The sequence below is a fragment of the Polypterus senegalus genome, chromosome 6 (assembly GCF_016835505.1).
Source record: "Polypterus senegalus isolate Bchr_013 chromosome 6, ASM1683550v1, whole genome shotgun sequence".
Taxonomy (NCBI): Eukaryota; Metazoa; Chordata; class Cladistia; order Polypteriformes; family Polypteridae; genus Polypterus; species Polypterus senegalus.
Window position 1 is genome coordinate 67,618,502 of NC_053159.1, and position 16,757 is coordinate 67,635,258.

At 37.9% G+C, this 16,757-nt stretch overlaps 1 protein-coding gene across 1 annotated transcript in view; it reads left to right on the plus strand.

Moving 5' to 3' along the window:
- LOC120530629 (unconventional myosin-X-like) overlaps positions 1–16,757 on the plus strand; it is a 388,518-nt gene that overhangs the window by 265,271 nt on the left and 106,490 nt on the right. The window contains exons 22-25 of the mRNA XM_039755051.1: positions 8,997–9,383; positions 11,343–11,382; positions 12,114–12,905; positions 13,332–13,455. Coding sequence (XP_039610985.1) covers positions 8,997–9,383; positions 11,343–11,382; positions 12,114–12,905; positions 13,332–13,455 — 1,343 coding nt within the window. The remainder of the gene's footprint in view (positions 1–8,996; positions 9,384–11,342; positions 11,383–12,113; positions 12,906–13,331; positions 13,456–16,757) is intronic.

Genomic DNA, 16,757 nt, shown 5'->3' on the forward strand with positions numbered 1-16,757 from the left:
TGTTACTGAGCCTCAAAAGTTCTCACTGTTTTGTGAGAAAAATCCTTATATTGTAGATTAATATTTGGTGATGGGTGGGGTCAAAAATATTTTAGAATTCCCCCTTTGCTACAACCCTGAACTGAATCAGCAAGTTCAAAAGTTGACGGATGATTGATAGATTTTCAGCAGGGGTCAGTGAACATCATTAAACAGGATAATCGGAGAATCTGAGCCGTTGTCACTTGCCATTGAATATGCTTTTATTATCATTCAGCTATATGAATTCCTGTTCAGTTAGGTTTAACTAGACATTTTAGTGCTTCCATCCACTGATAGTGATATTAATAAGCATATAGTCAAAACAATCATTGTATAACTTGCCAAAGTGAAGCAGTTATATACCAAAATTGAATACCTTTTGAATATAAAACAAAGATTCAAACTCCAACCTGCCTTATGATTAAATTTAGTACCTGAACTTGATTTAAGTGAATTGTTATACTAATAATAGAAGGTAGACCCCTCAAAGTGTCTTAGCTCTGCAAAATTCTTCACTTTTCTGTCTACCTTTTTCCATGAATGTAATGGAATGAAGTTCAGATGTATAAAATTTTGATGCCATGGGGACAACATATTTGAAATTTAATACAATGAAAAAGTCATTATTAATTTTAAAGAAAAGGAGTTAAAAATGCTTATGAGGGAAACGGAATTGCCCTAAGCTCAAAATACTCAACCCATGTCCCCTAAATATGTCATCTGAACCAAAAATTTTCTATGGATTTCCTCTTACTGTCTTATACAATGTAGATGATTATAGTGTTAGGGTGTACTTCCACTGGCAGTCCGTTCCATGCCCAATCACATTTGTCCGTGTGTAACCCTGTAAAGTCTAGTTTGTTTGACTTGTGCGATCACTCTATGCCAGGCCAAACATACCATGCCCTGGTCCACTTGCAAGAGGTGGGTCGGAGCACTGTTCAGTAGCATTCGGGAAGAGTCAGTCAGTCATTGTCCAACGTGCTATATCCTAACACAGGGTCACAAGGGGTCTGCTGGAGCCAATCCCAGCCAGTACACAGCATAAGGCAGGAACAAACCCCGGGTAGGGTGCCAGCTCACCGCAGGGCACACACTAGGGACAATATAGGATCACCAATGCACTTAACCTGCATGTCTTTGGACTGTGGGAGGTAACCGGAGCACCCAGAGGAAACCCACGCAGACACAGGGAGGACATGCAAACTCCACGCAGGGAGGAGCCAGGAAGCAAACCCAGGTCTCCTTACTGTGAGGCAGCAGCGCTACCACTGCCACCATGCTGCCCCATTCGGGAAGAGTGTGATTGTTGAATGTACCCAAGCATAAAAAAACCAGACATGACATCAATGATGTGACAAGTCAGTGCAATTCCTATTTCATTCAATACCATTTTAAGTTAAAAACAGATTTTTATTCTCTTCTCTAACATGAACGTGAATCATAGTTGGCAAGAAAAGCTGTAAATTCCTCAATTAACATCATTTGTCTCTATAAAAATCTTCTTGTACATGCAGCATGATTAACAGCAAAATGCTAGGCTGCATGCTCAATAAATCTGTAAGAGGGTAGAGTGTTATCAGCCATACAGTCTCCAAAACAACCACCAAATAAGTAAAATCATTTTGACATGCATGCTGTCATTTGGATCTTGTTTTGGCTTTACACAAAGTCGCATGGTCATGACGAAAGCCCAGAACGCTAAGCACAGTGTGAGTGCAGGCCACTGGAGGAATAGGGAAGGGGGGACAATGACGCTTGGGCACAGTACGGAACAAACATGTCCAGTGTAAGTACATCCTTAGTCTTTAAGAATTTTCCGAAAACATTGTGGCATTGTCTTCAATATCACGTAGAGTATTGATATTCTTCATTAGGTTTGGTAGGTTACTTTCATAAAAAACTGTTAAAAGATACACTGCACCTTTTTTTCTTTTCTATCGCATTTAATATCTGTAAACCCTAATATAATTTTACTTACTCAACCTGATGAAACAAGCCACAATTATTTTTAAAATAAGGTGTTTGAGAATGTAATGCATGCAACATAAAAGCTTCCTGAGTCCAGCAGCCAGTTTTTTTATTTCTTATTTAAAGCTGTGTGTTGTGCATTTAGACACATGAGCACACAGCTGTGAATGCTGTTATAGATGTACTAATACTGAAATGTACAAACTTAACACAGAGGTTGATGCAAAAACAAAGATGCATTATGACATCAGCAGGCAAATGTGTCAATTAAATAGATGAATTAACAAGCATAACTGTTGCAAAGCAATCAGGGTGTCTTAGCTGGTTCTTTGTGAACCAAAATACAGGCCAAACACTGACTCGTGGTCCCTAGCACCAGCAGAGGTGTGCCTAGAAACCGAGGCTCACAGATTCAGTCTTAAATATGGGTGGGCACTTGGGGAAGAACTGAACAAGCTGGCAGTAGAAGAGCATTCACTAAAAGCAGTTAATTTCATTTTAAAACATTTGGCTTAAAAGGTGCAGGCTTCATTGCCTTACCTATTAACTAATAGGCTGTGTTAATGGCAAAACAAAACTTTGTTTTCGACTTAGATTTAAAAAAAAAAAAGGCAGGTGCAAATGTAGACATCCTCATTGACTGGTAAGAGTGCATAGTCAGAAAACAGGAGTCCCTGTCTCTTGATAATGTAGCTTTCTCATATAATACACAGTATGCATGATGCCTCAAAGCATTAAAGAGATTAGCAACTGCACATATGGCCCTTAGTATCTGACAAGTAGCACTAATCTATTATGCTAAAATCTATCAGGGCAGATCATGAACAGTGGAGCTGCATGTTAACAGTATAAAACTATGGAGGAATATTTTGGATAAAATTAAATAAATAAATAAATGCGCAAATGAATAAAAGTACTGTAAATTTGTGAGCATATATAAATACGTGTCATGAAATGAGAGCCTAAATAAATTGTCATGAAATGAGAGCTTAAATAAATAAATGTGTCACGAAATATGTTTTTGTTGCTTATTTAATTTTGTCCGTAACATTCCTCCAAACCATCATGAAATACGACTTGAAATAAAACTGTCATTTTCACTCGTTAAAGTTGAGAGGATGGGCTCTAACACATCCTCTAGTTATTGATTGGTGAATCGATAGTACAAGAATTAATTAGAAAAATGCTTACTACTGCCGATGAAATGGATTCTGCCTAAGATATTATGTATTTCAGAGAGAGAATTGAAGATTTATCAGAAAAAATTGCAATGTTGGCGGCTCTTTTAGACTCCTATATAGATTAAACTATTTTGAAAATATCGAAAAACTGGTGGAACGGACTCAACTACACTCCAGTTCAGGTGATGCAGTTCCCTGCTCAGGGCGTCCATTCTTTGACATTCCAGCTGAGTCAATAGAACACCTTCTGTTATGTGGTTTAAGAGTACGACTGATTGCTGATATATGGTGTATCGGGGAAGACGATCACAATACGAATGAGCCAGTTTGATATACGGTAAGCTGCAACGGCTGTATTAGTTTAGGTACTTTGACATGGAATGCCCAAAGCAGCGCCAACTAATATTTTGAACTGAGTATTTGACCCTTGTTTTATGAGTATAAAGTCAGGTGCATATTCGCAGCTACTTTTTCAAACAACTTTACAACTCTGATCAGCCATTGCAGCTTACCGTATATCAAACTGGCTCATTCACCTTGTGATTGTCTTCCCCGATACACCATAGGCCAGTGGTGGCGAACCTATGGCACGCGTGCCAAAGGGGGCACTCAGAGCCCTCTCAGTGGGCACGCGCGCCGTCGCCCGAGCACAGAGTTCGTTACTATAAAGCCAGAGGAATGTGGGGCCGGGCTGCTCCCCTCACCACTCCCCCTCTTCACGCGCGCCGGAGGACTTTTCTCACATCACCCGCCCCTCTGCCCAGCAGCCCAATGGGAACGCGTCCTTCCTCTCCTGTCTGGGGTAAGGCGGGCGGCACACATACTGCTTGAGGGTGCGGCACAGACTGCAGCCTTTTGAGTCTGTGATTCCCGTGGTGGGGTTGGAGGGGATGTGGTATAGCGGGTCCATAGCTCAAAATTGAAAAGGCCAGTTTTAACAGATAATTGCCGCACTCGCGGCTTAAAGGGGGTTATGGTAGAGTGGCCGGAGCGGTTTCCGGGAGCTTTGTGATGCGGGCAGTCCTCGCTTAAGCGCACAGGTGAGGAGTCGTCCGCATCTGTAATTATTGCCGGGGAGTTGCTAATCGTCACACCTGATCCACGACCCGTAATATATAATGGAAGCTTTGGGGCGGAGCTTAATAGGGAAGACCTCGTGAAACACTTGAGAGGATCGAAGGGATGACAAAGGACAGCACAGTTAGTTATGAAAATGAAATCCTTAAAGTGTGGATTTCTCTGCCAAATAATCTTAAGTCAGTGAAGGCACTTGAGATTGCTTTCCTTACTTTGTTTGGAACATCTTATGCTTGTGCGCAGCTGTTTTCAGCTTTGAATTAAATCAAATCTGACACCAGAAACAGACTAACAGATGACCGGAGTGCTACATGTGCTGTTCTCAAGCTTACAAAGTATGAGCCAAGGTTAGACAAATTATCAGCATGCATACAACAGCAAAAAGCACATTAATTGTTCAAAAGCATACCGAATGCAAAATTTTACCTTTCAACAAAAAGTTGTTTGTATCATTGAAAGCTCCGCTATTATGTTTTTCTTTTAAGACAAAAGATGTTAATGTATGAGTGGCTTTTCTAAACTAAAAGCTCAGTAGATAGACAGACAGAGCATCAGTATTGGCTGTTCAGTCCAATTTATCATCCAGCTGCACTCCCAGGTATTTATAGGTCTGTACCCTCTGCACACACTCACCTCTGATGATCACGGGGTCCATGAGGGGCCTGGGCCTCCTAAAATCCACCACCAGCTCCTTGGTTATGCTGGTGTTCAGTTTTAGGTGGTATTCAGGTTAAATTGCCATGTTGGCACTTTGTGATAAATAAGTGGGTTTTGGATTGCAGTTTGGGCACTTGGTTTCTAAATGGTTCACCATCACTGCCATAGGCTATAGATCAGCAATCTGTCGTACTTTTAAACCGCATAACAGAAGGTGTTCTATTGACTCAGCTGGAATGTCAAAGGATGGACGTCCTGAGCAGGGAACTGCGTCACCTGAACCAGAGTGTAGTCGAGTCCGTTCCACCAGTTCTTCGATGTTTTCAAAAATAGTTTAATCTACACTCACCTAAAGGATTATTAGGAACACCATACTAATATGGTGTTTGACCCCCTTTCGCCTTCAGAACTGCCTTAATTCTACGTGGCATTGATTCAACAAGGTGCTGAAAGCATTCTTTAGAAATGTTGGCCCATATTGATAAGATAGCATCTTGCAGTTGATGGAGATTTGTAGGATGCACATCCAGGGCACGAAGCTCCCGTTCCACCACATCCCAAAGATGCTCTATTGGGTTGAGAAATTTGAAATGATTTGAGCTTTGTGACATGGTACATCATCCTGCTGGAAGTAGCAATCAGCGGATGGGTATATGGTGGTCATGAAGGGATGGACATGGTCAGAAACAATGCTCATGTAGCCTGTGGCATTTAAACGATGCCCAATTGGCACTAAGGAGCCTAAAGTGTGCCAAGAAAACATCTCCCACACCATTACACCACCACCACCAGCCTGCACAGTGGTAACAAGGCATGATGGATCCATGTTCTCATTCTGTTTACGCCAAATTCTGACTCTACCATTTGAATGTCTCAACAGAAATCGAGACTCATCAGACCAGGCAACATTTTTCCAGTCTTCAACTGTCCAATTTTGGTGAGCTTGTACAAATTGTAGCCTCTTTTTCCTATTTGTAGTGGAGATGAGTGGTACCCGGTGGTGTCTTCTGCTGTTGTAGCCCATCCACCTCAAGGTTGTGCATGTTGTGGCTTCACAAATGCTTTGCTGCATACCACGGTTGTAACGAGTGGTTATTTCAGTCAAAGTTGCTCTTCTATCAGCTTGAATCAGTCGGCCCATTCTCCTCTGACCTCTAGCATCAACAAGGCATTTTCTCTCACAGGACTGCCGCATACTGGATGTTTTTCCCTTTTCACACCATTCTTTGTAAACCCTAGAAATGGTTGTGCGTGAAAATCCCAGTAACTGAGCAGATTGTGAAATACTCAGACCGGCCCGTCTGGCACCAACAACCATGCCACGCTCAAAATTGCTTAAATCACCTTTCTTTCCCATTCTGACATTCAGTTTGGCGTTCAGGAGATTGTCTTGACCAGGACCACACCCCTAAATGCATTGAAGCAACTGCCATGTGATTGGTTGATTAGATAATTGCATTAATGAGAAATTGAACAGGTGTTCCTAATAATCCTTTAGGTGAGTGTATATCAGAGTCTAAAAGAGCCGCCAACATTGTAATTTCTTCCCATTAATCTTCAATTCTCTTTCTGAAATATTTAATATCTTCGGCAGAATCCATTTCATCGGCCGTAGTAAGCATTTTTCTAATTAATTCTTGTGCTATCGATTCACCAATAAATAACTAGAGAGTGTGTTAGAGCCCACCCTCTCAACTTTGACGAGTGAAAATGACAGTTTTATTTCAAGTCGTATTTCATGATGGTTTGGAGGAATGTTACAGACAAAATTAAATAATAAATAAATAAGCAACAAAACACATTTCATGAAACATTTATTTATTTATGCTCTCATTTCATGACAAATTTATTTATGCTCACATTTCACAGAACTTTTGTTTATTTGTGCATGTATTTATGTATTTAATTTTGTCTGAAATTTTCCTCTATATAAAACAAGACGTTATGCAACAGGTTCTTTAAAGCTGCAAATGCACTAGTCTTCTTAAGCAGTGTTTCCCAAATTTGGTCATGGGGACCCCCTGTGGCTGCAGGTTTTTGTTCCAACCAGCTTCTGTTTTTAATTGAACTCCTGGGCTAATTAAGTGAACTGTTATTTCCCAAGTTCTGTGTTTAGAGAAAAATATAGAAATTAGAAAACTAAGTTTGCTAAAAAATATATATTAAAATGTACCAAGCAGCTATATAGGAATAATGTATTTTTTTTTCGTTTTAACAGTATTTTCATCTTGATTTTCATTCTACTTTTTTAGGTCTTCTAATTGTTTAATTAATCCATTATTTACTAAAGTAGTTGCAGCCTTTGGTTATTCAGTGTTGTTTGACTGGGTGTCTGATCATCTCGTTTTAAATGGTCATTATTAAGATACAACGAAGGGGGAAAACCTGGACAGAGAAAGGGCACAGTATAATGAAATCAACAAAAAAGACTTAAGCATTTAAATCTATAGCAAAAGCAGAAATATTTCTGAATTTCTTATAAATGTAAAAATCATGCTGCTATGCTTTTCTGAATGTCAAGTAAAAGGAAAAAAAATACCAGCTAATTAAATGAGCTCAGTGTTATCAGGTGTTGTCACTGATTAAGAATCTGATTGGAACAAAAACTTGCAGCCACAGGGGGACCCCAGGACCGAGTTTGGGAAACACTGTTGTAAAGGTTGGACAGACTCCTTTTGTATTTTTTTCCTGTTCTGCTTTGTGTATTGCATTTACCCCATTTTTGATACCAATTGTATGCCCAGCCTACCTGGAAAGCAGTTTCACTCTGAATTGCCTTTTCCAAGATTTCTTCCTTTTTTTTCCCTATAAAGGTGTGTTTTGTGAGTTTTTTTCTTGTTGTCTTAGGGAGTTTAAGCAGTTTGGGGTGTTGGCTATCACAAAACCAGGCCTTTTAAAGCCCATTGCGGCAATCTCCTTGTGTGATTTTTTTTTTTCTTCCCCGGGGACTATAAAAAATGAATTATTGTTCTTGTTTTAATTTTCCCTTTCAATCAATCAGCCCCTCACTTTCCCTTAGCTTAAAATACAATTATCACATTCTAAACTTCAAAAGTATAAATCACCCTGGCAGTCTAGTGTATTAAATGTGAACAAACAATGACTGTTTGCTCAAGGGTTTGGATTGCAATGGACTGGTGCACCATTGAGAGTGAGCTCTATGTTACGTCCTGGCTCTGGCCCTTATGATCCAAAACTGTACAAATCAGGTTAAATAATGGATGGGTAGACTTTTTGTTTCATGTGCACAATATCTTAGCCATGCGTTGATAAATTTCATTGCTACCTCATAGCTTAAGGAGTTTGTATTTCAATTGTGGCCTGGTCACTGCTTGTGTGGTGTCTGCATCTAAGTACAGTGATTTTAATCCTACATACCAAATACGTGATTACTTGGCAACACCAAATTGGTCCTGTATGATTTAAGGGCCCTGATGTGGTCTGGTGCCCCATCCACAGTTCATTTCTTGCTAGTGGCAAAGGCTTACATGGTACATTCTGGCACAAGCAATCTCTATTTTATTGTATCGTAGTATTTTTGTTAACTGGTCTGATGAGACATGCAAGGAAGACTTTTATTGTATGTACTGTGTACACATGACAATAAACTGATCTTGACTTGAGGTGCATATAGTAGGTACAGAAAATGGATTAGGGAAACTGCTTCTCAGACCACATATTTTTTAATTCTGTAAGGCTGTTTCCAAAATAACAAACAGATCTACCTTGAACCCCAATGCTTTAGGTTATTTTTAATTTTAATGACCAGTTTTAATATTTGAAACTTGTATGCACACATATTTTCCCCCCTTTGTTAGAATGCTCTAAACTTAAAGCTACACAGACTCTGCCTTGATATTTAAAAGGGTTTGCGATTGCCTTAGCATTTGTATTATCTCCATCAGCATTGGTTCTTGAGAAATGCTTTCCAGATGCAGGCATACAAGACATTCCACAAATAACCACTCAGTGAGACCCAGATGCACGTGGGTTTTTTGCGGTCAGACCCATCTGGTATTCTTACTTTGAATATGTTTTCCTGAAACCAAAGAAATCGGGCTGATTAATACTTTTCTTTGGGATTGGCAGGAAACACTACCTGAAAGTCCTGGCAAGTGTTGTAACGATCCAGAAAAACTACCGCAGCTACTTCTGGAGGAAAGGTTTTCTGCGCCTACGATCGTCTGCCTTAGTATTCCAGAAGCACTGGCGTGGCTGGTTGGCTCGTTGCTTGTATCAACATCTCAAAGAGGAGAAGCGCAAGAGGGAAGAGGAGGAGAGGATAAAGAAAGAGGAAGAAGAGCGTAGACGGCGGGAGGAGGAGGAGAAACAGAAGAGGCTTCAGGAAGAAGAAGAGGAACGATTAAGGCAGGAGGACCTGAAGAGGAAGGAGGAAGAGGAGTTAAGAATCAGAGAGGAAGAACTTAGGAGGAAGAAAGAGGAGGAAACTAGGATGAAAGAAGAGGAGGAAAAAAGGTAATCTGTAAAATCTGTGGGACAATCACTGTTTTGTTTTTTTGTTTGTTTTTTTTTTTTTGGTGATCAGCCTAAGTGATATTTAGCAATGGGCTGTGAGCTCCTTTAAAATAATTAAGAAGTAGTTATATGACTTTATTCTTTTCCCCATTTGTTGATGTCTAAATCTGTGTTATTTTAAATAATTTCATTTAAACTATGGTAGTGGTCTGCTCAGTCTCTTCTGTAGCCAAGTAATTCAGATGCTGCAGTTAGATCAAAATATAGTAGCTGAGCTTTTCACTAACATTCCATCCATAAGGTCCCCTGTTTCAGCCACTATACTTCCTCCTGTGGAGCTACAAGAAATGTCACAGCATCGCAACTTCATAATATTAATAAATTGCTGTTTGATTGCAAAGTAACTTTACAGAATTAAATCACTTTATATAAAAATATTTTAGTTGATTCTAGGGAAAGGAGTCAAGATATGCTCAACACAATGTATAAAATATATAATTATATATGTTGGTCAATTATCTTGGACAAAGTGTATTTTAATGTATATAAGTCTACCCCCATTCAAATATTGACCCATTAATTGTGTGGAGTTTGCTAACTCTCCATCTTCTCTCAAGGTTTTCAAACATGTATGTTAAATTTATGATGCTAAACTGAATCACTTGGAAACAAAATGGGCTTGCAATAGACTGGCATCTCCCTTCACGTACTTGACACTCAAAATATTGTTGTGAAATTGTGCATTCACAAATGCAACTGCCAAGGCAACTTGAGCAAAATCCATTGGGAGAATGTGAATCTTTGATGTGTTCTATTAAATGTAGATGTAAACTACAAGAATTTTTTGTTGATGATCACAAAAAGATTCAGCCCTAGAGTATTCATACTTGTACCGTCAAGGTATAACTGAACCACAGAGAGACAGGGACTGTCCACCAATGCAGCAGTGTCTTCAGAGGTATTTTCAAAAGGTCCCTTAATCGCCTGGTGCCTCAAAGATTCGCAAATCTTTGGCTCCTCTGTATTGTATTTTATTTGTGTGCAAGATTAAGAAAGCAAAGCACTTTTAAAAGATAGCTAGGTGATAAACTATTAAGAATTTCCTGTATGAGGTTACTTTGTCTGGTTTATGACTAAAAAGCAGAAGTTTGGTTTATGGCTAAAACACAGTACTTCCTGGCTAATACATGTACTTCCTGGGTTCCTCATTCAAGTGACACTTGCTTTTTCTTGAAACGGTCTTCATTGTTTAAAATATTTGTGACTAACATCAAATGAGCCTCAAATAGTCAACAAACAGAATAAGAACAATTTGTTCTTAGAAGTGATTATATGCCTTGCCAGTGCAAGTTGCTACCCTACAAGACATCAAATTGCTTAACCTTGTCAAAGAAACTCATTTTGTTCTGACTTGTGCTGACCTGCTGCTAAATGGGTAGCCATTGTGAAAAGAGTCTGTTATTATAGCAATGCGGCAGCAATGCCTTCCTTTTCTTTTTGTACTTTCTTAAACAATGCTGATAACTTTATTAGTCTCTTGGCATTTATCAGATTGTAATTTATCTTTAAGGTACAGGTAGTAATTAATGTGAACTGTTGACTTGAATGTTGGCAACTGTCACAGAATCTGCAGATGTAAGTTATTATACTGCGTATGTTCAGCCCTGACCTTTCCGAGATTGCTGGGCTGTCACACAATTAGGAAACAGCTGGCTGCTTTCTTTACACTGTTTAATTTTTTAATCAGCATGTTTTTACTTTCTTCATATTTGTAATATGAATCTTGGTATACATTTTGAGGCATTAGAGAAATGTTTTTTAGTAAACCCTGAAAAAGAGGTGAAGGTGATATTTTGTACTACTATACTACTACAGTGCTTCATTAGATAAATGTTTTAGTAAACACTGAAGAAGAAATATAATACTTTTTTTGTTTGTTTTTTATTACTCACTCTCCAGACAATTGGATCATAAGAAACTTGAGTTAATTTCCAAAGAGGTAAGTTTAATATTGTAACCACTGATTTGGTCTTAGCCCTATGCTTGCTTAGATTGCAGATCTACATTAAGACCATAGTGATGATTATTTTTTAATTCATGAAAGGTAATGTTGTTATTATAATGTGTATAACCATAAGGAGAGTGCACAGTGGCCTATGGCACCACTTCACAATCTTCTCTGTCTCAGTTAATCTTATCATCTGTAATTTTTCCTAGAATTAGTTGGTAGTTGTATTACTATTGTTTGACCCTCTCAAACTTAGGATTTGTCTACTTGGTCGCCTTTATTTCTGAGACTCGCATTGTCTCTTGTTTTCAATCATAATTGACCCTTCATCTATGATGATTTTTGTAAATCTGACCATAAAGCAAAGAAGTAGGCCTCAGTCTTACTCCAAAGCCATAGACTTCAACCCAGTGGCAGTGACCTCACCTTCTGGAAGTTAAAAATAATTTAAAATGAGTGTAAACAATGTTCTAGAGGTATGTGGAAAGAGATTTAATATATACAATAAAATCCTTAATTCTCTAGAGTTACTATAAAATCTTTGCAGTAAAAATACTAATCTGGAATAATTTTATTTTGAGTTAAGTGGTACCCATTACAGTAATCATTTTAAATTTTTGAATGGTTATTTAAATAAAAAAAAAGTCTTTCATCCTAAATGTTTTTTTAGAAACCACATGTCTCACTCTGGGTGTGTTGTGTTGCTTTTTTTCCTTTTACAGGAAATTATTAATACTAGTAGCACCAGTCCCCAACAAACCGAAGAAGAAAGCCGTCAGATGGAAGAAATCTTACGGCTGGAGCGTGAGATCGAGCGACTGCAGAAGCAGAAGGATGAGGGTGTTTCTCTGCTCTGTGAGAGCTCTCGGATTGAACTTGAGCAACATAGGAATGCAGAAATCAACCGACTGGAGAAGGAAGCCTCGCGAGTTGCTCAGGAGTTTTTAGAGCTTCTAGACTTTGGTGGCTTGGAGCGTTCCCTCTCCAGTGAGGAAAACTTGAATGATTCATCTGAGCTTACTGCACCCCTGGCCGAAGAAGAAGTTGATGAAGGATTCCATGCAGAGGAGGATGTGAGTTTGCCTCCCAAATCTCAGGATATGAGTACTGAAGAACAATATTTACATGATGATATCTATGCCAATCTCCCTCCTCCTCCTCCTCCTCCACCTTTACTAGTTGATGAAGAAGAAATGCCTGAAACCGTTAACCTTCCCATGGTATTCCCATCAAGTTTGGATCAAGTAGTACCTGATCTCTCAATTGATAGCAGTGCAGTGGAGCAAAATGTAGAACAAACTGTGTCAGAGAATCTCGCTGATATAGAGGAACCCATTTACAGTTTTCCTCCTGACTTGGAGTCTGACTATGATCATGATGAGTTTGAAGAGACATTGGCCAGTTCTGGAGACCCAACAAGTACCACAGATGGGCATTTAACTGATGAAGACATTCTGAGGAAGTCCACATGCACATATAACAGCCTGGACTCCTATCGTGGCAGTTCAGACTCCGTAAGTAGAATACAAAATAATATTTAGCAGCATGCTGAGGCTCCAAAGCTAGTGGATAAACTTCAAGTGGTTATCCTCGTAATGAACATATACCTATGGTGGCTTTGTTCTTCTTTGTAGAAAGGTTTTGAGTTCTAATATTTATCACCAGAATGGGTTGTTCACTCACTGCTGTGTGCCGTACAAGTTTTAATGAAATTGAATGGCCCACAAATTTCTAAGGGGTCCAAATTTACAGTAATGTCTCTAATTTATTGCTTGTGTTATAAGCAAACTATTACCAAGAATATTTTTTGGAGTTGAATGGTGGACATTAGCATGTTGGATAGTTTTACTACATTCACCATTAAGGTGTGATAGATGTTCAGCTGTTAATAGAGAAGATGAATTCATTTAGCATTGATCTAATTTTTTTTTTATTCTCAGTTTATGGACAGTGATGATGAAAATGATGTCTACATAGACACAGATGAAGAGTTTTCTAATGGCAGAGTATCAATGTTTAACGGAAGCGGGCCGCCATACTTCCACAGTTACCTTTACATGAAGGGTAAGCTGCATTCTAACACATTATTTGGTCTTAGTAGGTTTGGTAAATAATTTTATCTCAAGTGCAAATTTACATTTAAAATTACAATATGACTACTACAATGTAATGGAGTACATAGGACAGTGTATGGAATATACAGGAGCAGAAAGTAAGTACTGTGCTCTGAATTTCACAAGAGTGAAGATAAGATGGAGAAACACGAGAAGTAACAAATGAAAATTTTAGTTTTTTTGAAATATGCAGTTTTCTGCATAATTCAATATACAAAAAAGATTGAGTACAATGAAATTAATTAATGTTTTGGCATTGAAAAAAAAAATTCCTTTATATTGGTAATGTCAACAGATATCCTCATGAACAAAACCCCTTGTAGCCTAGTGAGGTTGGTATGATCACACAGTTGTTAGCACTACTGTGTTACAACCTGCAAGTGACAGGGATCAAATCATGTCACAGCCACTGCTTCTGTTTAGTCTTGTATCTTTTTCCTTTGTCTGTATGGTTTTCCTCACAAGTTCCAAAGAGATGTACATTAGATTTATAACTGAATGTAAACTAAAAGTATGGGCGTGCATTTATCCTGTGTTGTTGCACTGACAGACCAATCAGTGTTGGATACTGCATTGCTATTGCATTGTTCCTAATGCTCCCAGGATAGGCTTCAACCCCTTCATATCTGTCAGGTTTAATAAGGCAGGTTAAGTTAATGAATTAATTTTAGTACAGCAGAACTGTTGGCAAAATGCCAGTTCAGTTGGGGAAAGTCCTTGGTATCTCTCAATTTCAATTAAGAGTCCCAAGTCCATTTCAGTATCATAATACCACTGAAAGGAGAACCTTTCCACAGTTCTAATCTCATTATTTCTAGGCAAACATGGAAATGAACTCCTTGGCAAGAATACCACACTCTGAGATTTGTTAAGACACATACTTTAATCCAGGATATCTATTTTGGGGTTATGGGGGTCCAATTCTATCCCAGTTATGAAAATGCAAGGCAGAGACCAGTCCACTACAGGGATCACTTATGCATGCATACAGACTCACATGAGGTCAGTCTGGAGTCTCCAGTTAACCTAAACTAAATGTGTTTAGAGAAGTGAGAAGAAGCATTAGAGTACCCAGAGGAAAACCCTGACAGACGCAGGAAGAACTTCCAACTTCCACAAGAAGTAAGTAGAGGCAGGCTTCAGACCCAGGATACTAGATTGTTTTGCATCATGTGAATATTTGTTAATTAGTATATAGTGTTTAAGCATGGAAATGATTTGTATTGTCATAGTTTATGCTATACTAGTCTTGCGTGGCCAGATGCAATTCTCAAACGAAAATACAGGTCTGGTGACAACCTGTTTAAAATCAATCAATCAAATTTACAAATCCTGCACTGCAAAAGCTACATCCACAGGGCTTCTTCCTAAAACACCAGCCCCCAATTTCTCCAGTCCAAGCATTTTAAACCACTCCCAGGGGTTTCAGTGAGAGATTAAAAAACTGAACAAAAGACTTGACACTGAAAGAAAATGAAAAACTAAAATTGCTGTTATCCATTCAGGATCTCAGTAGCACAAGGTAACTGAATCTTTTTAATTAATTGGCATGTTGCAATGAAAGCTGTACCAGAAAAGACAGACAGACAGATCTACACACATGTAGACTTCTGTAGCTACCTGAGTTCCACACAATTAAGAATGCATCTGCCTGTTACAATCTTTCTGTCACTTTAACTGTTGCATCAATATATGACATAAGAACAGCAAATAAAGTTTAGATAAGCATTGTGGTTTTTGAATATATAATGTTTCAATGCTGCAGCTATTTTATCATGGCATGTTTGCATTTCCAGTTAGACAGTAATGTTAAATTTATTTAGTTGTGCAATTAAAAGGTGGATGTTGTACAGTCGTTATCTGTGCATCTAGTGGTATTGTTAGACAAATTTGTTGATTCTGGGTGTTTTGAGTACCGAAATCTGCCGTTCCTGTGGCACTTCATTATCAGCTCATTTAACAGCAGCCTTTTTGACAGAGTGTGACACATCTTTTACTTCAAATTCATATTTTGCAGTTCATATATTTATGAATCCAGGTGCCAATTGTTTCAAGATTTCATAAACTCTTGTTTTATCATTGTAACACTGAACAACAGAGAGCACACACAGCAGCACCTATGATGACATATCATTCATGATTAAGTTGCGTCCATTGATGCTGTTGAATGCCAATACATTACCTGATGCTACAGAAAGGGTTCTTCCTTTGCAACATGTTATACTTTTTTTTTTTCTTTTTAATAAGCAGTGCGCTCTCTGAACATGCAACACACATGTCTAATAGTATTTTTGTTTTGGGGCATTTTCAAATGTAAACAGTTCATTGTAGCACTGAAGCTTACTCTGTATAGGACCAGGATAACAAGAGTACTTCTGATTTTTGCAGTTCAAAATCATCACCCCTACTTTGAGCGCCACTTTCATGAGTTGTTGGATTGGATTAGAAATTTGATACTTAGTGAAGCATCTAATTGTTCCCACTCAGTTTTAAGCAAAATTCACTCATAGTTCTCTCCAGACATACCTTATATGTCTGGCCTCAGCAAGACTAATGCTATATTAGTCTGGTTAAACACTCCATATACTAGGGACAAGCAAAATACCTGTGCTTCCAGCGGAGAAGTAATGTGTTAAAGAAGTAATGAAAAAGAAAAGGAAACATTTTGAAAATAACGTAACATGATTGTCAATGTAATTGTTTTGTCACTGTTATGAGTGTTGCTGTGAGATATATATATATATATTTATATATATATATTTTTATATTTATATATATATATATTTTTATATTTATATATATATATTTTTATATATATATATATATATATATATTTTTATATATATATATATATATATATATTTATATATATATATATATATATATATATATATATATATATATATATATATATATATATTTATATATATATATATTTATATATATATTTATATATATTTATATATATATATATATATATATATATATATATATTTATATATCTATACTATTAAAAGGCAAAGCCCTCACTCACTCACTGACTCATCACTAATTCTCCAACTTCCCGTGTAGGTAGAAGGCTGAAATTTGGCAGGCTTATTCCTTACAGCTTACTTACAAAAGTTGGGCAGGTTTCATTTCGAAATTCTATGCATAAGGGTCATAACTGGAAGCTATTTTTCCCCATATAATGTAATGGAGTCTTGAGTTGAGATGGCCGCGGTGGGCGGAGTTTCGTGTGACATCATCACG